Source organism: Salmo salar, chromosome 28 (assembly GCF_965601325.2).
Source record: "Salmo salar chromosome 28, fSalSal1, whole genome shotgun sequence".
NCBI lineage: Eukaryota > Metazoa > Chordata > Actinopteri > Salmoniformes > Salmonidae > Salmo > Salmo salar.
In genome coordinates, this window is record NC_138318.1 from 3,691,420 (window position 1) to 3,715,950 (window position 24,531).

Genomic DNA, 24,531 nt, shown 5'->3' on the forward strand with positions numbered 1-24,531 from the left:
GAGCAGTGTGTCAAGAAGCAGTGCGACTTGGCAGGGTCATGTTTCGGAGGACGCATGGCTCTCAAATATCGCCTCTTCCGAGTCCGTAGGGGAGTTGCAGCGATGACACAAAACTGTAACTACCAATTGGATACCATGAAATTAGGGAGAAAAAAGGTACAAGTAAATTTTTTAGATATACAGTGGCAAGAAAAAGTATGTGAATCCTTTGGAATTACCTGGAGTTCTGCATAAATTGGTATTTAAATTTGATCTGACCTTCACCTAAGTCACAACAATAGACAAACACTGTGTGCTTAAACTAATAACACAAAAACAATTATATGTTTTCATGTCTTTATTGAACACATCATGTAAACATTCACAGTGCAGGGTGGAAAAAGTATGTGAACCCTTGGATTTAATAACTGGTTGACCCTCCTTTGGAAGCAATAACTTCAACCAAATGTTTTCTGTAGTTGCGGATCAGACCTGCACAACAATCAGGAGGAATTTTGGACCATTCCTCTTTACAAAACTGTTTTCAGTTCAGCAATATTCTTGTGATGTCTGGTGTGAACTGCTCTCTTGAGGTCATGCCACTGACTGGGCCACTACAGAAGGTGTATTGTCTTCTGTTGAAGCCATTCTGTTGTTGATTTACTTCTGTGTTTTGGGTCGTTGTCCTGTTGCATCACCTAACTGCTGTTGAGCTTCAATTGGCAGACAGATAGCCTTACATTCTCCTACAAAAAGTCTTGATAAACTTGGGAATTAATTTTTCCGTCGATGATAGCAAGCTGTCCAGGCCCTGAGGCAGCAAAGCAGACCCAAACAATGATGCTCCCTCCACCATACTTTACAGTTGGGATGAGGTTTTGATGTTGGTGTGCTGAGACTTTTTTTCTCCACACATAGTGTTGTGTGTTCCTTCCAAACAACTCAACTGTAGTTTAATCTGTCCACAGAATATGTTGCCAGTAGCGCTGTGGAACATCCAGGTGCTCTTTTGCAAACTTTAGACGTGCAGCAATGGTTTTTTTGGACAGCAGTGGCTTCTTCCGTGGTGTCCTCCCATGAACACCATTCTTGTTTAGTGTTTTACGTATCGTAGACTCACCAACAGAGATGTTAGCATGTTCCAGAGATTTCTGTAAGTCTTTAGCTGACACTCTAGGATTCTTCTTAAAAATAATTAACCTCATTGAACATTCTGCGCTGTGCTCTTGCAGTCATCTTTGCAGGACGACCAGTCCTAGGGAGAGTAGCAACAGTCATGAACTTTCTCCATTTGTAGACAATTTGTCTTACCGTGGACTGATGAACATCAAGGCTTTAAAAGATACTTTTGAAGCCCTTTCCAGCTTTATGCAAGTCAACAATTCCTAATCTTAGGTCTTCTGAGATCTCTTTTGTTCGAGGCATGGTTCACATCAAGCAATGCTTCTTGTGAATAGCAAACTCAAATTTTGTGAGTGTTTTGTATAGGGCAGGGCAACTCCAACCAACATTTCCAATCTCATCTCATTGATTGGACTCCAGATTTTCTGACTCCTGACTCCAATTAGCCTAGGGCTTCACATAATTTCCCCAACCTTTACTGTGAATGTTTAAATGATGTATTCAATATAGAAAAGAAAAATACAATATTTTGTGTGTTATTAGTTTAAGCACACTGTGTGTGTCAATTGTTGTGACTTAGATGAAGGTCAGATCAAATTTAAATACCAATTTATGCAGAAAACCAAGTTATTCCAAAGGGTTCACATACTTTTTCTTGCCACTGTACCTTATTTGCATTGGTATTCAGAACTTTTGCCATGAGACTCGAAATTGAGTTTCAGTGCATCCTGTTTCCATTGATCATCCTTGAGATGTTTCTACAACTTGATTGGAGTTCACTTGTGGTAAATGCAATTGGTTGGACATGATTTGGAAAGGCACACACCTGTATATATAAGGTCCCACAGTTGACAGTGCATGTCAGAGCAAAAACCAAGCCATGAGGTCAGAGGAATTGTCCTTAGAGCTCCGAGACAGGATTGTGTCGAGGCACAGATCTAGGGAATGGTGCCAAAAAATGTTTTCAGCACTGAAGGTCCCCAAGAACACATTGACCTCCATCATTCTTAAATGGAAGAAATTAGGAACCACACCCCAAGATGGCCACCCAGCCAAACTGAGCAATCAGGGGAGAAGGGCCTTGGCCAGGGAGGTGACCAAGAACCCGATGGTCACTCTGACAGAGCTCCAGAGTTTCTCTGTGGAGATGGGAGAACCTTCCAGAAGGACAACCATCTCTGTAGCACTCCACCAATCAGTACTTCATGGTAGAGTGGCCAAATGGAAGCCACTCCTCAGTAAAAGGCACGTGACAGCCCGCTTGGAGTTTGCCAAAACACACTTAAAGGACTCTCAGATCATGAGAAACAAGATTCTTTGGTCTGATGAAGCCAAGATTTAACTCTTTGGCCTGAATGCCATGCGTCACATCTGGAGGAAACCTAGCACCATCACTACGGTGAAGCATGGTGGTGGCAGCATCATGCTATGGGGATGTTTTTCAGCGGCAGGTACTGGGAGACTAGTCAGGATCAAGGGAAAGATGAACGTAGCAAAGTACAGAGAGATCCTTGATGAAACCTGATCCAGAGCGTTCAGGACCTCATACTGGGGTGAAGGTTTGCCTTCCAACAGGGCAACGACCCTAAGCACGTAGCCAAGACAATGCAGGAGTGGCTTTGGGACAAGTCTCTGAATGTCCTTGAGTGGCCCAGCCAGAGCCCGGACTTGAACCCGATCGAACATCTCTACAACATATTCTTAGGGCTTGGGACTGGATTACATCTAGCTTTTTTAAAGATGTTTGATCTGCTGAGCCATATGTTATACTTCCATAATCCAGTGATGACCTTAAGAGTTCTATATATATAATATTCAACGCCATTCTATCTGCCCCCCACCCCATTCCTGCAATGCAACACATTCAGTATTTTCTTTCCTTTGACCTCTTAATATGCTCCGCCCATGTCATCCGAGTGTCAAACCAGACCCACAGGAAGCTAAACCCTCCCACCCTCTCCAGATTCCTTCCATTCAACTTCAAGTATATTTCCTTCCCAACCTTCCCTCTAGAAAAAAACAGTCTGTGTTTTCTCAACTGAAAACTTGAAGCCCAACCTCAGGGACCACTGCTCAACTTCACTAATTGCTTCTTGAACTCTTCTGGCTGTATGGGTAACATTTCACAGTGCCCCATCATCTGCAAACAATGACCTCCAAATATCAGGGCTCACCTGGGCGATTTCATCATCAATCATAATGGAGAACAACAAAGGACTTATGACACTTCCCTGGGGGATACCATTATCTACCTTGTAGCTTTCTGACATAGAGCTCCCCACCCTCACTTGTATTGATCGCCCCCCCCCCCCAAAAAAATCCTTTATCCAGTTAAAAACCCTTCCAACCCTCATGTTATCCAGCTTGATAAGTAGGCCTTCCTTTCACACCCTAACCCTTCTCTACATCGAAGGAAAATGGCCACCACCACTTCATTTGCCTATGCCTTCCATATGACTGACTCAAGGCACAGTACGGGATCCATCGTTCCCCTGCCTTTCTTGAGCACACTGTGATCTGGTGACATTCGCCCTCTACTCTCCAGAAAGTATGTCAGCTTTTTTCCGATATCATCAGGACGAACGCAACAATCTCCCCATTTACATACATGAAATGTCAACGCTATCGGCCTATAGCTTTAAGGACTTGTAGGGTCCCTTTCTGCCACACCTTATTGTAAAGGCTCAATACTTTCTCCATTGCAGTGTCACTGAGATGAGCCATCATGATGTAACAAATCTATCTCATCCTTCCCAGGGGATATTACTGAAGCATTAGCTAATGCTCTCTTCATCTTAACCAACGTAAAAGGGGCATTCAATGTATCCCCCGCCATCTCTCTCTGATCCAGGACCCCTGGATGTTCTCCTCTGACACTCTCTCTCCCACGCTATCACTCTTCTGTCAGATTATTTGAGCTGTGCACCTTCACAAATGCCTGGGCTAACATCCCTGCCTTCTCCATATCTCTCACTGCAACAATCTCCCCATTTTTCAGCACAGTGAGATCCCAATCTTGTCTGACCCCACTCATCCTCTTAATCATCCCCCATACCTCTCCCACAGGAGTGGTCCTGCCTATGTTTCCACAAAACCGGCGCCTATACTACCTATTAGCTGTCCTAATGTGCTTGTGCTTGTTTATACTGAATCCGGTGCTGGTAATTATGGGACCTTTTCTACATTCTGAATGCCCTGTTCCTACACTTCACTGCTTCTCTCCAGACTTCAGTCCACCAGGGAACTGCATTACTCTTTCTCCCCCCTGTACCCATAAGAATCACCTGCCTTGCTCTTTCTCCCCCTGTACTCATAGGAATCACCTGCCTTGCTCTTTCTCCCCCTGTACCCATAGGAATCACCTGCCTTGCTCTTTCTCCCCCTGTACCCATAGGAATCACCTGCCTTGCGGCCTCTACTATTGCTCCTCTAACTCCATCATTCACTGTTTCTATATCTGAATTGAGATCAACCTGATTCAGGTTTCAACTCCTGAAACGTACCCTACTCCGCTCTCCCAAATATCCATCTCCTCAATCCATTTCCTACTGAATCTTCCACCCTCAATCCTACAGTACACATGACAGGATAGTGATCACTACCCCGTCTAGATTCGTCCAAAACCTTCCAACTACATCTGCCTGCCATTGGACTTGAGATCAAAGTAAGGTCCACTTGTCCATTTACATCAGTCATTAACCCTCCTCAGAGCATACTATGAGCATTCAAATCCCCACACCACATTACCCGTCTCCTATCTTGACCTTCTACATTCCCAAGGGCCATCAAATCTAGTCTCTTACACGAGTTGTAAAAGTTCACTATTACCATATTCCCCTCTCCATACCACACCAATATTACTACATACTCCTGTTCAACTCCCTCTCCCACGTGCCTATACGGGATCCCCCGCTTTATAAAGGTAGCACAGCCCCCTCCTCCCCCTGCCACCCTATCTCTACGTGCTGCAACATGACCTTGTAATACACATTCTGGAGTAGGTTTAAGCATCAGGTTTGGCTGGTAACTCATCAATAAACTGTTTGAACTCTTGCCCATCAGCCATCAAACTTCTGGCATTCCATTGAAGGATTAACACCATTATGAAAAAGATCCAACACTTGATTCCTGACTGGACTGATTCTAAATCTTATAGCGGTCATCCTGTACATTATCCCACTTCAGTCCTGTGATCCCGAGATACCTCACTGCCTGCTCTGTTGATGATTTGTATCTTCTTAGTCTTTGATTGTAATTTGTCTGTGCAATTGATTGCTGCTGTCACAAATGTAACAACCTTCCTCATGTCTACTAACATTATTGTGTTTCCCCCATTCTGCTCCCTACATCACGCCCAACCGGCATCCCACTCTGTCCTGGAATACCTGCTCTTCTAGGTGCCAGTCAGTATCTGGTGTGATCACCATTTGACTCATGCAGCACGACACATTGATTGTAGCCTGTGGAATGTTGTCCCACTCCTCTTCAATGACTGTGCGAAGTTTCTGGATATTGGAGGAAACTGGAACACGCTGTCGTTCACGTCTATCCAGAGTATCCCAAACATGCTCAATGGATGACATGTCTAATGAGTATGCAGGCCATGGAAGAACTGGGACATTTTCAGCTTCCAGGAATTGTGTACAAATCCTTGGGAATTGGGGCCGTGTATTATCATGCTGAAATATGAGGGGATGATGGTGGATAAATGGCACGACAATGGGCCTCAGCATCTCGTCACGGTATCTCTGTGCATTCTAATTGCCATAGATAAAATGCAACTGTGTTTGTTGTCCATAGTTTATTTATGCCCATACCATAACCCCACTGCCACCATGGGGCACTCTGTTCACAATATTGACATCAGCAAACCGCTTACCCACTCTATGTAATACACGTGGCATGTGGTTTTGAGGCCGGTTGGACGTACTGACAAATTCTCTAAAACAACGTTGGAGGAGGCTTATGAAATGAACATTCAATTATCTGGCTACAGCTCTAGTGGACATTCCTGCAGTCAGCATTCCAATTGCACACTCCCTCAAAACATGAGACATCTGTGACAAAACTGCACATTTTAGAGTGGCCTTTTATTGTCCCCAGCACAAGGTGCACCTGTGTAATGATCATGCTGTTTAGGTCAGGTGGATGGATTATCTTGGCAAAGGAGAACTGCTCACTAACAGGGATGTAAAATATTTTTTGCACAAAATTTAAGAGAAATAATCTTTTTGTGCATATGGAAAATGTCTGGGATCTTTTTTTTCAGCTCATGAAACATGGGACCAACACTTTACATGTTGTATTTATATTTTTGTTCAGTGTAATTACAGAATACAATTCACTTATTCACAATAATTAGCAAAGCCTGAGTCACCTTAGAATCATAGACATGTACATGAAAACACACATACAATAAGTGTACTGTACAATCTATTGGTGCCTCTGCATTAATAGGAATTGTATGTATTGATCAGACATTTATTTGAGAATTTACAATAGGCCAGCATAGCCAAAATATTGATCAACATGAACACTCATGAGAAATAAAAGAGTAAAAAATAATGGTGAGACATATTTCCACATAAAAAAAATGAGTAGAGTAATAAGCCAAATATAGGCGCCCAGCCGCCCTACAGTGTGCAGGACCCATTGATTCGTACAATTTGTAACACTCATCTCCAGTCTGAATGCTTTAAAAAAAACAATACAAAGTAACACCCTAAGCGAACTACTTAGGCTTTAGGAAACGCAACCAACTAAAGAGATTGATGGGGAGGGGAGCAGGAGAGGAGGGGGACCCATGTACCCCGCTTCAATCAAGCAGGCTTCAGTCACCCACTTGGCTTCAGTCACCCCCAACATTGATTCAGGAGACAAATCCAGCTGGCCTCCTCCTTGTCAGACCTCTCACACTGGGCAGACAGGGGTCCTGGGATGGACAGCTCACATAGCTTCCCCACATACTTTAAATGTTATTTTATTGAACCTTTATTTAACTAGGCAAGTCAGTTAAGTACAAATTCTTATTTACAATGACGACCTCCTGCGGGGACGGGGGCTGGGATTAAAAATTAAATATAAATACAGGACACACATCACGACAAGAGAGACAACACAACACTACATAAAGAAAGACCTAAGACAACAACATAGCAAGGCAGCAACACATGACAACACACCATGGTAGCAACACAACATGACAACAACATGGTAGCAACACAACATGGCAGCAGCACAAGATGGTAGCAGCACAAAACAGGGTACAAACATTATTGGGCACAGACAACAGCACAAAGGGCAAGAAGGTAGAGACAACAATACATCACGCAAAGCAGCCACAACTGTCAGTAAGTGTCCATGATTGAGTCTTTGAATGAAGAGATTGAGATAAAACGGTCCAGTTTGAGTGTTCGTTGAACTCTGAGGACCTCAAATTACAGTGGCTTGCAAAAGTATTCACCCCTTTGGCATTTTACCTATTTTGTTGCCTTACAACCTGGAATTAAAATGGATTTTGGGGGGGTTTGTATCATTTGATTTACACAACATGCCAACCACTTTGAAGATAAAAATATTTTTTCTTGTGAAACAAACAAGAAAATAAGACAAAAGAAATCCGGAAAACTTGAGTGTGCATAACTATTCACATAACTATTAGCAAACATTTATAAAAACCTGTTTTTCCTTTGTCATTATGTGGTACTGTGTGTAGATTGATGAGGGGGAAAAAAATATTGAATCAATTTTAGAATAAGGCTGTCACGTAACAAAATGTTGAAAAAGTCAAGGGGTCTGAATACTTTCCGAAGGCACTGTATGGGCAACAGGGTTGATGTTTTATGCTCAACCCGCTCAGTTTTTCAGCACAAAACACCAGAAAATGTCAGAAAAGAGCAGCTCACCTGCTTTTACAGTATGATTTGACTATTAGATGTTCAATGTTACCTTTGAAAAAAATATTTAGAAAGGAATAGTTTCACCATATTCATGTAACTGAACTTAAAATGAGGGATGTAAATGAATCACTAATCACATGAAATAAATTATAATCTTCAGAAATGACTTCGTCAAAGCAACAAAATAACTAGGGCTTTACAATGATGGTGAGAACTTGGAGAAATGTAGGGGTTAAGTGGGTTAAAATCTTCCTAGAAGTCACAGGGGTACACTTAGGGACATGTCAAAATGCTGAATTTTGGCCCTTTAGCAAGTCTTTATTGCTAAAATAAATTTGATTTATTGAATTATCCATGTGTTTTATATTAAAGGGCACTTTATTTAATGTAACATGCTTTTAAAATTCAATATTGGTGCATCATTTCTACTTAAAATATCAAAGGAACGCAAAAGGCATTATTTTGTGGAATGACTCAATTGCTGTATGAAAAGTCACTATTTATGCATCCATTCCATAGTCTAAGTGTTTATGTGTGATAATCCACTCTGTTTTGTTGAGAGTTCCAGGACATTTGAGCAACATTTATTTATATTTATATTATTAGGAAAAAAGTCTGTCGATGTGCCCTTGAGCGAGGCACATTACCCTAATTGCTCCTGTAAGTCACTCTGGATAAGAGCACCTGATAAATTACTAAAATGTAAATGTATATGAACATTGTCATCCCTTGAAAATGGCCTTAAAAATCGATATATAATGTGACATCCAGCCGAACTTTGTGTATCATTGTCACGACTTCCACCGAAGTCAGTCCCTCTCCTTGTTCGGGCGGCGGTCGACGTCACCGTCCTTCTAGCCATCGCCGATCAACTTTTCATTTTCCATTTGTTTTGTCTTTGTTTTACACACCTGGTTTCAATCCCCCAATTACATGTTCATTATTTAACCCTCTGTTTTCCCCATGGTTTTTGTGCGTGATTGTTTTATGTATGTTCGGTCTGTTATTGTGGGTTCGGTATTACGACATGTTATTGGAATATTTGAGTAAAGTTACTTGTGTTACTCATCTCTGCTGTCCTGCGCCTGACTCCTCTGCACCAGCTACACCCAGACCACTACAATCACCCAATCCTTGTTTGATCTAGCAATGATGGATGGATGAAAGCCTCTAACAAGCAATTTCCTTCAAGCACTTTCTCCAGGTTGACTGACATACTTAACTCGAAGGCCCGTGCAGTCAAAAACGAGATTTCCCTGATGTTTTGTATATATTTCCACACTATGGGGTAGTGTAAAAGCTGTTTGAAAAGACTGCCTGAAATGTCTGCCTGTTTTAGTTGGATGGAGTTTTGGCCTGCCTGGTGACATCACCAGGTGGAAAATTAGTTAATAGACCAATAACAAAGAGACTTCCAAACAGGGTTGGAACCGAAATTATTTTCCAATCGTTTCGTTCTGAACAGAATCATATATATTTTTTGTTCCGTTCCACTGTTCTGACTAGCAAAATAAAGCTCTGAACGGGTTCGAACCGAAAAACATATTTTTTTATTGTTCCTTTCTGTTCCTTTTTAAACTTCAGATTTGTATTTTTTTTTTTTTTACAATTAGCTCGACATTAAATTACTTCACCAATCAGTGCGGATAGAGCAGTGGAGTGTGCAAGCTATTTACATGCATTGGACAGACAAGTGTAGGATGCGAGATGCGACAAATGTTGCGGGTGTTGGAGAGCGCGAGAGAGGGTGGAGCAGACGGTTTGGCTTGAAGCACTGGGCATCTTGTTGTTTGACATGCATTATCTGAAATAGGCCCACAGAACTATACCTATGGAGGAGCGGCTTCTATGAAGGAACTTTGAACGTCTTTGAACTTCAGAGAGTTGGCTTCATGTTGGACCAGAGCTAGCTAGCTAAAAGTAATTAACCGGTTCCCATGCTTTTAAAATAATGGTTCTGATCCGGAACAGTATAGATTACTTTTGTTCCCAGTTTTCGGTTCTGTCCCCTGAACCTTTCCCGGTTTTCAGTTCTGTTCCGGTTCCAACCCCTGGTTCCAAATCTCTGCCAATAACAGCCAGTTTTCAGTTTTCCCCTCCCACAATCCCAGTAAGGTACATAATTGTAACCCAGAAATTATTTGATATTGAGGTAAAAACAGCTGCATTGGACCATTAGGATAAAAGTTGATCATCATCAGCTAATGCTATTTTATTTAAATATTTATTTAAATATTTTGCCAAATTTCAGTTTATGTGACGAAACAAGCAGTTTAGAGAATCATTGTACCATCGAAACTGCTGTGAAATATATTTTAAATAACCCCAAATACTGCATTTTCAGATGTTTGAAGCTTCTGAACAAAAGCAAAAGTAAAGGTCGCAAAAACGAAACTTAAGAATCGGAATCATACAAATAGCGCACATAGAACAGATCTACCGCTTCTTAAACTTGCTTTCAATGAGAATGACAGATCTATAACTAATATTTCTATGTGAATTTGCCACCCAAAAAGTTACATTTTGCAGCTTTAAGGTCCGGATAATTTTCACTTTAGTCTGCCAAACAACTACAAGAAACATGTCAGCATTGTCTCAAGAATCCCCCCTGCCTTTGTCTCTTGAACTTGAATCCTCTTGCTGTGCAACTGTCACAAAGACCCATATTACTGATTGACAAAACCGGGTGCCTTTCCCTCCCTAGGTCTGCACACCCCCCCAGTCTCTGTCTGTGCCATGGCTGACCCTGGCTGGTGGAAGCTGACCTTCTCACGCAAGAAGTCTGAGGTCAAGGTTCTGTACAAGATCCCCCCAGAGTATGGCAATAACACTGGGAATATGAAGCATTCCAACAGCTCTCAGATCCCCACAGACAACCAGTTCAGTGCCAGATTGGAGAAGATAGTTTATAAGTCGGCCACTAAAGGAAGCCATGTTAAGGTGTCCCACTCTGGTCGCTTCAAGAAGATCCGTGCCACACTGGCTGAGAACCCTACGTTGTCCCCTGAACATGGTCTTAGAAATAACTGAACAGGGCAGAGAAATAACATACACAGGCAAGTGTATATCAATACCTATGAACAACAAACAGCCACACCATTCACAAAAACGCAGCAATCTTATTCGCACAAAACATATATATACACTCCCGAGGTGGACACCACACTCAAGCACACCGATAATACTGTTACCATCTAAATTCTAACTCACACCCATATAAACAATACTGTTCAAGGTTCTTGATGCACAGACATAGTAGAATGTGTGGTATCTTTGTGTGGATAGCAAAGCACCTTCAACAGTTAATTCCTGTGAGCATTGCACTTTTCAAGCCTTTCAAGACTATGGCAACAAATATGTTGCCTGTGTCTGAACAAGGGCTTATGACCAGTAATCTGGAGTGAATATATGTTAAATTAAATGAAATTATGAAAAATACGTTTAGCTTTAAAGGTTTGTTTGTTATAGATGTTTGTTATACATATACATGTTACACAGAATTACCTTGGCACTACTGTTCTCACATCAGCTCTTTTAATCTTAATATACAGTTGAAGTGGGAAGTTTACATACACCTTAGCCAAATACATTTAAACTCAGTTTTTCACAATTCCTGACATTTAATCCTAGTAAAAAAATCCCTGTTTTAGGTCAGTTAGGATCACCACTTTAGTTTAAGAATGTGAAATGTCAGAATAATAGTAGAGAATGATTTATTTCAGATTTTATTTCTTTCATCACATTCCCAGTGGGTCAGAAGTTTACATACACTCAATTATCATTTGGTAGCATAGCCTTTCAATTGTTTAACTTGGGTCAAACGTTTCAGGTAGCCTTCCACAAGCTTCCCACAATAAATTGGGTGAATTTTGGCCCATTCCTCCTGACAGAGCTGGTGTAACTGATTCATGTTTGTAGGCCTCCTTGCTTGCACACGCTTTTTCAGTTCTGCCCACAAATTTTCTATGGGATTGTGGTCAGGGCTTTGTGATGACCACTCCAATACCTTGACTTTGTTGTCCTTAAGCCATTTTGCCACAACTTTGGAAGTATGCTTAGGGTCATTGTCCATTTGGAAGACCCATTTGCAACCAAGCTTTAAATTCCTGACTGATGTCTTGAGATGTTGCTTCAATATATTGAGATAATTTTCTTCCCTCATGATGCCATCTATTTTGTGAAGTGCACCAGTCCCTTCTACAGCAAAGCACCCCCACAACATGATGCTGCCACCCCCGTGCTTCACGGTTGGGATGGTGTTCTTTGGCTTGCAAGCCTCCCCCTTTTTCCTCCAAAAATAACAATGGTCATTATGGCCAAACAGTTCTATTTTTGTTTCATCAGACCAGAGGACATTTCTCCAAAAAGTACGATCTTTGTCTCCATGTGCAGTTGCAAACCGTAGTCTGGCTTTTTTATGGTGGTTTTGGAGCACTGGCTTCTTCCTTGCTGAGCGGCCTTTTAGGTTATGTCGATATAGGACTCGTTTTACTGTAGATATAGGTACTTTTGTACCTGTTTCTTCCAGCATCTTCACAAGGTCCTTTGCTGTTGTTCTGGGATTGATTTGCACTTTTCGCACCAAAGTATGTTAATCTCTAGGAGACAGAACGCATCTCCTTCCTGAGCGGTATGACGGCTGCGTGGTCCCATGGTGTTTATACTTGCGTACTATTGTTTGTACAGATGAACATGGTACAGGCGTTTGGAAATTGCTCCCAAGGATGAACCAAACTTGTGGAGGTCTACAATTATTTTTCTGAGGTCTTGATTGATTTCTTTTGATTTTCCCATGATGTCAAGCAAAGAAGCACTGAGTTTGAAGGTAGGCCTTGAAATACATCCACAGGTACACCTCAAATTGACTCAAATAATGTCAATAAGCCTATCAGAAGCTTCTAAAGCCCTGACATGATTTTCTGGAATTTTCCAAGCTGTTTAAAGGCACAGTCAACTTAGTGTATGTAAACTTCTGACCCACTGGAATTGTGATACAGGGAATTATAAGTGAAATAATCTGCCTGTAAACAAGTGTTGGAAAAATGACTTGTGTCATGCACAAAGTAGATGTCCTAACCGACTTGCCAAAACTAGTTTGTTAACAAGACATTTGTGGAGAGGTTGAAAAACTAGTTTTAATGACGCCAACCTAAGTGTATGTAAACTTCCGACTTCAACTGTACCTATATACACTGCTCAAAAAAATAAAGGGAACACTTAAACAACACAATGTAACTCCAAGTCAATCACACTTCTGTGAAATCAAACTGTCCACTTAAGCAACACTGATTGACAATACATTTCACATGATGTTGTGCAAATGGAATAGACAACAGGTGGAAATTATAGGCAATTAGCAAGACACCCCCAATAAAGGAGTGGTTCTGCAGGTGGTGACCACAGACCACTTCTCAGTTCCTATGCTTCCTGGCTGATGTTTTGGTCACTTTTGAATGCTGGCAGTGCTTTCACTCTAGTGGTAGCATGAGACGGAGTCTACAACCCACACAAGTGGCTCAGGTAGTGCAGCTCATCCAAGATGGCACATCAATGCGAGCTGTGGCAAGAAGGTTTGCTGTGTCTGTCAGCGTAGTGTCCAGAGCATGGAGGCGCTACCAGGAGACAGGCCAGTACATCAGGAGACGTGGAAGAGGCCGTAGGAGGGCAACAACCCAGCAGCAGGACCGCTACCTCCGCCTTTGTGCAAGGAGGAGCAAAATGCCCTGCAAAATGACCTCCAGCAGGCCACAAATGTGCATGTGTCTGCTCAAACAGTCAGAAACAGACTCCATGAGGGTGGTATGAGGGCCCGACGTCCACAGGTGGGGGTTGTGCTTACAGCCCAACACCATGCAGGATGCAACACCAAGATTGGCAAATTCGCCACTGGCGCCCTGTGCTCTTCACAGATGAAAGCAGGTTCACACTGAGCACATGTGACAGACGTGACAGAGTCTGGAGACGCCTTGGAGAACGTTCTGCTGCCTGCAACATCCTCCAGCATGACCGGTTTGGCGGTGGGTCAGTCATGGTGTGGGGTGGCATTTCTTTGGGGGGCCGCACAGCCCTCCATGTGCCTGACTGCCATTAGGTACCGAGATGAGATCCTCAGACCCCTTTTGAGACCATATGCCGGTGCGGTTGTCCCTGGGTTCCTCCTAATGCAAGACAATGCTAGACCTCATGTGGCTGGAGTGTGTCAGCAGTTTCTGCAAGAGGAAGGCATTGATGCTATGGACTGGCCCGCCCGTTCCCCAGACCTGAATCCAATTGAGCACATCATGTCTCGCTCCATCCACCAACGCCACGTTGCACCACAGACTGTCCAGGAGTTGGTGGATGCTTTAGTCCAGGTCTGGGAGGAGATCCCTCAGGAGACCATCCGCCACCTCATCAGGAGCATGCCCAGGCGTTGTAGGGAGGTCATACAGGCACGTGGAGGCCACACACACTACTGAGCCTCATTTTGACTTGTTTTAAGGACATTACATCAAAGTTGGATCAGCCTGTAGTGTGGTTTTCCACTTTAATTTTGAGTGTGACTCCAAATCCAGACCTCCATGGGTTGATAAATTGGATTCCCATTGATTATTTTTGTGTGGTTTTGTTGTCAGCACATTCAACTATGTAAAGAAAAAAGTATTTAATAAGATTATTTCATTCATTCAGATCTAGGATGTGTTATTTTAGTGTTCCCTTTATTTTTTTGAGCAGTGTATATATACACACACCTTAATATACCTTAACATACCTATATTTCAAAGGCAGTTTGATTCACAGACATGGATTGCCTGTGGAATCAATCCATAACAAATTCAACACAGGGACCTCAGCCTAATAGGCTATCGTTATTACATTATGACAGAGAAACTGCTGTGGATGTGGGCCATTAAAAGACATATTAGCAGCTAGACAGAACATGTAGGCTATCCCTGCTCCAATAGAATGGAACTCATGTACGAACGTTAAATAACAGACACAGTACTGAAGATTGTGCTTTTTACAAGTACAGTTTCTAGAGGTTGTTGAGGCCTGCGGAAACACATTGCTGATTTTCTGTCAATCATTACCAAACAGTGACTACTCTTCTAGACAGACTTTGCACTTCATGAGTCAGAAAATCCAAAGCATTCCGTATAGCATATTCAGATTAGTAAAACCTTGTGTCACAGGTTATGTGCCAGACTGTATAGTTCATAGTTGCATCACATTAATCATGTTCCGTTGTTGCCTTGGAGACAATAGACAATCAGGCCTCCTAACCAACCATCAAATGTCTCCTTTATTTGGTATAAAACGAAGACCAATTGATCAGAACAGAAAATTATGGCTTAATAAGACACACATCATATAGCACTAAGGTATTCAACATCAAACTGTTCCTAATGTATTGAAATGATGGTGATTTGATTGATGATGTTGACATCATGAGTGAGTTGTACGCTAGGCCCAATCTCCAGCCTGCTCTTTAGTCCATTTCCCCTAACCGTCCTTGTCAAGGGGATAGCCTCTGGTACACCCAGCCCGCCTCTGCATGATGTTGATGCTCTTCTAGAACACTCTCTCCATTTTTCAGCCGGGTGAAAACAATACGGTCATGTAGCCTGTTGGTCTGACCCTGCCAGAACTCTATCATGTAAGGCTTGATGATATAGCCTCCCCTATTGGAAGACAGGCAAAAATAAGAACAGGCTTGGATGATAAGACCACTTACTGCACATGTTTGGCATGGCAAAGTGATGTAGAATTCTTGGTGATTTGATAGTAATACTAACCAATAGTCAGGCATTGGGACATCTGTGTCCTTGTACTTTTCCTCCAGCTCCACATTTTTCTGTCTCAGGTACTGCAGAGTGAAACAAAACCGTCAAATGGGCGATTCCACGCCAGGACAGACCAAAAATATGTTGTGTATCTCAGATTCTAGCAAGTCTCACAGAGAAATTTCATTGGGAGGAAGGATGTTTGACATGCTTTAACATTTGTATCACTTTTTTTTTTTTTATTATGATGAAATTGGTCATTTTAGGCCCTTTTAAGACATACAGTTAAAGTCGGAAGTTTACATACACTTAGGTTGGAGTCATTAAAACTCGTTTTTCAACCACTCCACAAATTTCAACCACTCCACAAAATGGGGATGCTTGCAAGCCGAAGAACACCATCCCAACCGTGAAGCACGGGGGTTTCAGCATCATGTTGTGGGGGTGCTTTGCTGCAGGAGGGACTGGTGCACTTCACAAAATAGATGGCATCATGAGAAGGAAAATGATGTGGATATATTGAAGCAACATCTCAAGACATCAGTCAGGAAGTTAAAGCTTGGTCGCAAATGGGTCTTCCAAATGGACAATGACCCTAAGCATACTTCCAAAGTTGTGACAAAATGGCTCAAGGACAACAAAGTCAAGGTATTGGAGTGGCCATGACAAAGCCCTGACCTCAATCCCATAGAAAATTTGTGGGCAGAACTGAAAAAGCGTGTGCGAGTAAGGAGGCCTACAAACATGACCAGCTCTGTCAGGAGGAATGGGTCAAAATTCACCTAACTTATTGTGGGAAGCTTGTGGAAGGCTACCCAAAACATTTGACCCAAGGTAAACATTTTAAAGGCAATGCTAATCGAGTGTACGTAAACATCTGACCCACTGGGAATGCAATAAAACAAATAAAAGCTGAAATAAATCATTCTCTTTGCTATTATTCTGACATTTCCCATGCTTAAAATAAAGTGGTGAGCCTAACTGACCTAAGACAGGGAATTTTTACTAGGATTAAATGTAAAAAAATTGTGCAAAACTGAGTTAACGCATTTGGCTATGGTGTATGTAAACTTCCGACTTCAACTGTATACTGTACATGCCTCCTGTAAGACCCTATGATCCGTGAACCATACATGATACGAAAACATCTTGGTGTCATTATACTTCTTTATAGTGTGCTTTCAAATATGGAGTATTTCTAGATTCTGAAATAAAATGTTTAGCATTCATTTATTCAACATAAATATCTCAAAAGTACCCTTTTTGATACATCGTTTGGAATAATATCCTCTTCAAACACATACAAATTCCAGAGTGGGCTCTCTGGTACCATTGAAGATATGACAAATGTAATACATAGACATGTATATTATAGGTCATTACCAATCACAGCCCTCCTTTAGGATTGCACATTCACAAAAATCACTTTTTTTTACTGTGTTTATTTATTTTTTATTCATTTAACTAGACAAGTAAGTTAAGAACAAATTCTTATTTACAATGATGGCCTACCAAAAGGCAAAAGGCCTCCTGCGGGAATGGGCGCTGAGACTAAAAATAAAAATAATTTAAATAAAAATATAGGACAAAACACACATCACGACAAGAGAGACAGCGCAACACTACATAAAGAGAGACCTAAGACGACAACATAGCATGGCAGTGTGGGTGATGCTTATAAAATAACTTAAAAATGTGGAAATTGTATGTAGTTGTAGAGTACGTCTTAAAATGAACAAAATCAAAAAGGGTACTTTAGAAATATTATTTTTCATGTTGAATAGATTCATGTGAGAAAAAAAAAAATCTGAATCTAGAGATACTCCATTATGTTAGAGCACACTATAAGGAGTATAATGACACCTAGATGTTGTCTGGATCATCTACGGTTCACAGATCATAGGGTCTTACAGGAGGCATGTATAGGTTTAAAAAGGACCTAAAATCGCCAATTTCATCATAATTTCCAAAACAATTGTTTGTCATACATGTTAAGCATCCTTCCTCCCAATGAAGTTTCTATGTGAAAATTAGCAGAACAATCTGCGATACCCCAAAATATTTTTGGGCTATCCTGACCTGGAATTGCCCAGATTTAACATATTTCATTAATTTCCCTAATTTTGAGGGAATAAGTCCCTCAATGGTGGATGGCAATAATACAGTGGAGTAGCATGGACTGGTTCTCACATTTCTGTCAGGGACGGCAGTGCTTTGTCTGCTCACAATGGCCCCGATCTGGCTACTCTTGGGCCGGGAGTGGAAGTAGTCACAGGAACTCTGGTAGGGGATTCTCTCCACATTGCCCTCGATACGGATCTGCACACACACATTCTCAAGGGTAGTGCCAACTACTGTACAGCAAATTCAGTGTCATCCTGCATTAGTTAATTTAAAAAACCACATCACAATGTGTTTTTTAAAATCTAAGATATTTGAAGATATTAAAGCAATGGGTTGACAAGTAGGCTACATTTTAAGAGGTAAAATGAAGCACATACCTGCCTGTTGATGGGCTCCCAGTAAAAGCACAGACATGCGTAAGGGTTGCTCTCCTACCGGAAGGGGGAAAAAATTCTGATGTCAAGTCGGCAAATAGAAGTAGTAGGGCTGGGTGATAAGGCCAAAATATCATATCACAGTAGTTCTTAAAGTGTTGATGGTATTTGACTATTTAACTTTTTTGAATAACAAAAGTTCTACAATTGCTTTATGCGTGATGCTACGGTGGCAACACATACATTCTACATGATTATAATGGTTCTTTCTTCATTCTGATTGTTTTATACTGTTAAATTTCACTTCAACCTAAAACAATTTCCTACATTTCCATCAATTTCGACATTTCCTGCACTAATTTTAGATAATTTCCACACTGCCAGCTAACAAGCGATTAGCATTAGCGGCTAACAGGATTTAGCTAAAACGTGCTAAGAAAATACAAAGTAGCTATTTGCAGATGTAACACAAACAAATAGTGTAATTATAGAACGCTCGTGGATTTAAATTAAGACAAGTGGAAATAACATCGTCGTCATCAACATTGTTGCATGTGCTGGATTGACCATGCAGACTGAACGCAAGTGTCTCGTGGTCAAGCAACAACAAATGCACTCCTTGAGTGACAAGGGGCAGGGCTACGTCTGTGTGGAAAGCGGCATAGATATAGAGTGCGGAGAAGGATGACTCAAGTAGAAGGTGTAAACTATAAAAATGGACATTACACACGGCATATCACATTTAACAAACCATACATTCAAATACCGTTATAGAAGGTAAAGTAAAAACCCAAACCGGTCTGTGCATCAATATCAGTATATTGTAAAATACAGTATACTGCTCAGCCCTAAGAATAGTATGGCATAGTCTAGTAGTACATACATTTGAGAGGACAGGAAGAAGCCTGCCTTATGACAGTCAGTAGCAGACACTAACCAGCTCTCCACCTTTCCGGCTCTCGTAGTTGGTAAAGAAGCGGAAGCCTTCATTGCTGTAGCCTTTTAACAAGACCATACGAGCAGATGGACGTCCTTCTCTTCACGTAGAAATAAGCAGATTGATAGAAAATGTGTTACAATTTGAGCTTAAGAAGCAAGCATTGTGTTTGATGGAGTACTTATGTGGGTACTCACTTAGTGGATGTGGCGATGCACATTGCATTGGGCTCTCCAATTTCAGGACATTTTGTGGCTTGATCAAACCAATCTCCAAACTGCTTGATGGGGTCCAGAGACACGAGCTGATTCTCCTCAAAGCACTACGACATGTTAATATAATGACACTTTTACATCAAAATGCACATTACATTGAAGACATAAGCAGACTTTGACATTTAAGGAAATACATTTTGAGCAATGTCTATTATGCCATCTTCAATACATTTCTGATATCACTCCAATTACTAGGGTGTATGCAGTGAGGTGAACCTTCATAACGTTGTAGATGTTAAAGATGTTATGACTAGAGGTGACACAATTCTCTATTCTAGTATGTGGACAGCTGCTTGTTGAACATCTCATTCCAAAATCATGGGAATTAATATGGAGTTGGTCCCCCCTTTGCTGCTATAACAGCCTCCACTCTTCTGGGAAGGCTTTCCACTAGATGTTGGAACATTGCTGCATGGACTTGCTCCCATTCAGCCACAAGAGCATTAGTGAGGTCGGGCATTGATGTTTGGCAATTAGGTCTGGCTTGCAGTCGGTGTTCCAATTCATACCAAAGGAGTTAGATGGGGTTGAGGTCAGGGCTCTGTCCAGGCCAGTCAAGTTCTTCCATACCGATCTTGACAAACCATTTCTGTATGGACCTCGCTTTGTGCACATTGTCATGCTGAAACTTGAAAGGGCCTTCCCCAAATTGTTGCCACAAAGTAGGAAGCACAGAATTGTCTAGAACATGGATCATCAACTAGATTCAGCCGCAGGCCAATTTTTTCTTGAGGTGATGGTCGGGGGGCCGGGAACATATTTACAATAATTTGTAGATGGCAAATTGACCTCAAGAAGCCCAAACATATACAGTATAATGTTTGACTAAAACAGAATGATTTCAAACCATGCTTACATTTGTATATGGTCACATTTCTATTATGCGTGGGACTACTTGGGAACAGATTTTTTAAAGTAAAATAATTTTTAGCTGATTTCCTGGTGTTTTTAGTCTAATATGTTTAACAACAAAACATGTATTTATTTATTTTCTCAGAAAACTTGGGTGGACAAATAAAACCACCAACGGGCTAAATTCGGGCCGCGGGCTGCCAGTTGGGGAACCCTGGTCTAGAATATCATTGTTTGCTGTATTGTTAAAACTTTCTTCACTGGAACTAAAAGGACCTGAACCATGAAAAACAGCCCCAGAACATTATTCCTCCTCCACTAAACTTTACAGTTGGCACTATGCATTGGGGCATGTGGCGTTCTCCTGGCATCCGCCAAACCCAGATTTGTCCGTCGGACTGCCAGATGGTGAAGCGTGATTCATCATTCCAGAGAACGCGTTTCCACTGCTCCAGAGTTCAATGGCAGCAAGCTTTACACCACTCCAGCCAATGCTTGACATTACGCATAGTGATCTTAGACTTCTGTGTGCCTTTTCGGCCATGGAAACCCATTTCATGAAGCTCCTGAGGAACAGTTCTTGTGCTGACGTTGCTTCTAGAAGCAGTTTGGAAGTCGGTAGTGAGTGTTGCAACCGAGGACAGAAGATTTTTACCCGCTACGCGCTTCAGCAGTTCTGTGAGCTTGTGTGGCCTACCACTTCGCAGCTATGCCGTTGTTGCTCCAAAGACGTTTCCACTTCACAATAACACCACAGGGCAGCTCTAGCAGGGCAGACATTTTACAAACTGACTTGTGGGAAAGGTGACATCCTATGATGGTGCCACGTTGAAAGTCACCGAGCTCTTCAGAAAGGCAATTCTACTGCCACTGTTTGTCTACGGAGATTGCATGGCTGTGTGCTCGATTGTATACACCTGTCAGCAACGGGTGTGGATGAAATACCGGAATCCACTCATTTTAAGGGGTGTCCACATACTTTTGCATATATAGTGTATATTATAGGGCCGTTATGCTCCCTTCGCCAGTGGTGGAGCTGTTGGGAAATGCCCCTTCATTGCATCACAAGACGTTGCACGTAAGCAAAGTCAGCTTTGTAAGCAGATTTTACATTTGACTAAAGTACATTCAATTGACCTATCATACTGGGGTCATCCAGGGCCTTTACACTCCAAAACAGTGCTAAATAATACACCAAAATTAGTCGTTCTGCCCCGAACAAGGCAGTTAACCCACTGTTCCTAGGCCGTCATTGAAAATAAGAATTTGTTCTTAACTGACTTGCCTAGTTAAATAAAGGTAAAAAAAGAATAAAATGTGGGCAAACTGGGTGGGCATTGTTGTGCCGCTGGAATATGCAAGTATCTGCATTTACCATTGACATCTTTACGGTCATTCAACCCAAATTAGAAGGGTAAGTGAGGTAGCTTGTGCCATAACAAGAATGTCAGAAATAAAAACTCTTGTTTATTCTCACCTCTTCTTCTCCTTTGTATATTTTCCGCATGCCACTGAGATCCATGGCTGTAGAATCACTCGTAGATTTCGTGCAAAAGGACTGAGAAAATAAAGCTCGACAGCAAGCTGTCAAAGAGGCATGGGGATGAAAGTATTGACCTATTTCACGGATATTCTTTAATGTACTGCAACTGGGTATGCGCCTCATGCTTGTACAACAACCACGCAAAGCCTGACTGACGTAATCACGTTCACTGTCTCACGTAAAATATTACGCAAACGTTCGCTGACTTTTGTAACCAAAAACAGTACTGTATGAAGAGAGGCAGAAACTGCTTTTCCAGGAGAAATAGGTGGCAAGCTAAGCTTATGCGCAGAACTACGCATATTCAAACTACGCATATACAGGCCGTTAAATCATTTTTTTTTTTTTTTACGAAAATGAAAACGTGTCAGTTTGTAATTTGCACGAGGTTGGAGAAATAACATGTTCAACTAATTAAGACATTTGCTCGAATCTTGGTCGTTCCTTTAGATTTCGAGAAAATTACATTAATAAATGAATACAGCTACATGTCGAGTCAAACCATGTTGTTGGAGCACGAGTCTATGTCCTCGGTTGTACACAGTGTACACCTTATGACTTCCTAACTAGCCGTCATTAGTTAGTTACACCTGCTAGTTACATAAAAAGCTAGTTACATTGCAGCAAGTACCTGGCTAGCAAGTGCATGGCTACATTGTAACAAGCAGAGCATTGCAACAAGAGCCTTTAAAAATACACCTGGAGAAAAAACGAATTGCAACTTCATGTTTACTCTTGGGTGGAAGGTTATTACAGAAAGCTTGATGTGCAAAATGCTCTGTACACTACCACCATATACATCCTTTCTTTGATGTCAAACCTGAGCCAAGACCATCACTGTACAAAGATAATCACATTGACAGAAAGATGGATTGTATTGTATCACTAACACCATATACTGTATTATTGGAATGTATGCACAAGTGAACACTTTTATCCCATGCAACACAGTTAACAGGTTTTATTGCCTGCATAGAACGGTAGGGCTCCTGAGTGGCGCAGCAGTCAAAGGCACTGCATCTCAGTGCTAGAGGTGTCTCTACAGACCTTGGTTCAATCCCGGGCTGTATCACAACCAGCGGTGATCTGGAGTCCCATAGGGCAGCGCACAATTGGTCTGGGGTAGGGGAAGGTTTGACTGGGGTAGGCCCCTCATTGTAAAATAAGAATTTGTTCTTAACTGATTTGCCTAGTTAAATATAAGATTCAGTCTGTCTATTATTTTTTTTATAAATCCTCCTTTATAAACACACAATAAACACCTTATTAATGTAACATGTGTGTCTACAGGATGGCTGCCGCTGATGCAGAGTGTCCAGCATGGCTCTAAGGCAGTCACACGTCACAAGAAGTCCATGCACATCCACAAACAGAAGCTGATGACTGTCACTGAATACATTCCACCCAAACCTGCGGCTCCCCCAGGGATTCTGACCCCCCACGTCAAACCAGTTCAGGAGGTCAGTGAAGTCCAGCGCATGTGTTTATAACTCAAAAAGAAGCACAAGAAACCTGTCAATGTTTGTGTGCGTACTGGAGCTGTCTTTTCAGCACCACACAAACCTATAGTTGTGTAGCGCTGAAAGGAGAGCTCCTCCATCCGGTCAGTTAGGAATAGCATCCGGTCAGTTAGGAATAGTAGTGATGTGAGCTGGTATCGAGATGTGGACTGATTTATGAGTCCTGGTTTATTCACAGGAAAGTGGCCTGGTGTTGCTCTTGAAGAAGGAACAGTGTTCCAGGACTGTAAAATGATCGCTGTGATCCAAAACAACGCCACCAATTCAGAAGATATTCTGCTTCTCAAGCACAGGCTCTACTAGCATGGCATCAAAATCAAGTTTATTTATATTGTGCCTTTGAGGCAAATTGTATAGCCGTTTGCATTTGGAAAGATTTTAATATTACGTTTTTGACATTGTTTAACCACAGGTGATGAGGTCCTACCTGCCAGACAGCCCTTACATTAACATGGGGCCTCTATTCATTGGCCAGACTGTTATATTTGTTAGTAAAGAGCCAAAGTTGAAGCAGATGTTTCTGAGTTTGAGGACCAGCCCCCAGGTGGTATTATTGGGTAAGTACAATCTGATGGTCCTACTACCAGTATAGCAAAACTGTACTACGTGACTTCAGTGAAGATACTATAATACAAGCAATTGTGTAATGTCTTACTTTTCCTCCCACTGTTTTAGGGGCCCGTATATGGAAGACATTGCTGAGTCGGCAGGGGGTGTTGAACTATGCCAAGCTGTCGTCAGTGACCCTGGTCCAGGGAGAGCTGGTGAGAGGCCTGACCATGATGACCCCTCAGACAGCCTCCATGCTGCAGCGCCACCCCACCCACCTCTCATTGCTGCTCCAGCAAAAAAGTAAATGCACCAACCTACTTGGTTAAAGAGGTTAAGAGGTAATCGTCTGGGGTGATCCTTTTTTTAATATATCAAAATCTGAGTAGACATTTGCAAAAGTCATCACCAAGAGTCATGCATGTTGCAATAGTAATGAGAATCAGTCTGCCAAAATAAACACAAGTGGTCTCGGAGATCCTGACAAATGCTAATCTGGGGATTACAGAATGTTAATCTGGGTCAGTCTATTACCGATTACCGCTGCTATTCTGGGTTTGTGGGAGAGAACCTAACATATTCATCTCAATTCAA

General features: G+C 41.8%; 3 protein-coding genes across 3 annotated transcripts; 2 read left to right on the plus strand and 1 right to left on the minus strand.

The window, feature by feature from the left end:
* The first annotated feature begins 10,736 nt into the window (after positions 1-10,736).
* Positions 10,737-11,030, plus strand: LOC106589289 (proline-rich protein 15-like protein B). The gene has a single exon (XM_045709974.2). It carries the CDS (start codon positions 10,737-10,739, stop codon positions 11,028-11,030), a length of 294 nt encoding a protein of 97 aa, XP_045565930.2.
* A 4,234-nt stretch (positions 11,031-15,264) lies between these two features.
* On the minus strand, positions 15,265-22,033 carry LOC106589290 (pyridoxine-5'-phosphate oxidase). The gene is made up of 7 exons (XM_014179068.3): positions 21,803-22,033; positions 19,396-19,520; positions 19,199-19,298; positions 18,265-18,318; positions 17,954-18,082; positions 15,776-15,846; positions 15,265-15,661 (listed from the first exon to the last, which is right to left on the minus strand). Exons 1-7 carry the CDS (start codon positions 21,989-21,991, stop codon positions 15,496-15,498), a joined length of 834 nt encoding a protein of 277 aa, XP_014034543.1. The 5' UTR covers positions 21,992-22,033; the 3' UTR covers positions 15,265-15,495.
* Positions 22,034-23,115: 1,082 nt separating this feature from the next.
* Positions 23,116-24,266, plus strand: LOC106589178 (large ribosomal subunit protein uL10m; the record flags this gene model as incomplete). Its single annotated transcript, XM_082970355.1, is given in 5 exon segments — positions 23,116-23,328; positions 23,567-23,597; positions 23,600-23,716; positions 23,796-23,945; positions 24,064-24,266. Coding segments are annotated over 5 exon segments (714 nt in total), but the record flags the coding sequence as incomplete, so codon positions are not given.
* Between the last annotated feature and the right edge of the window lie 265 nt (positions 24,267-24,531).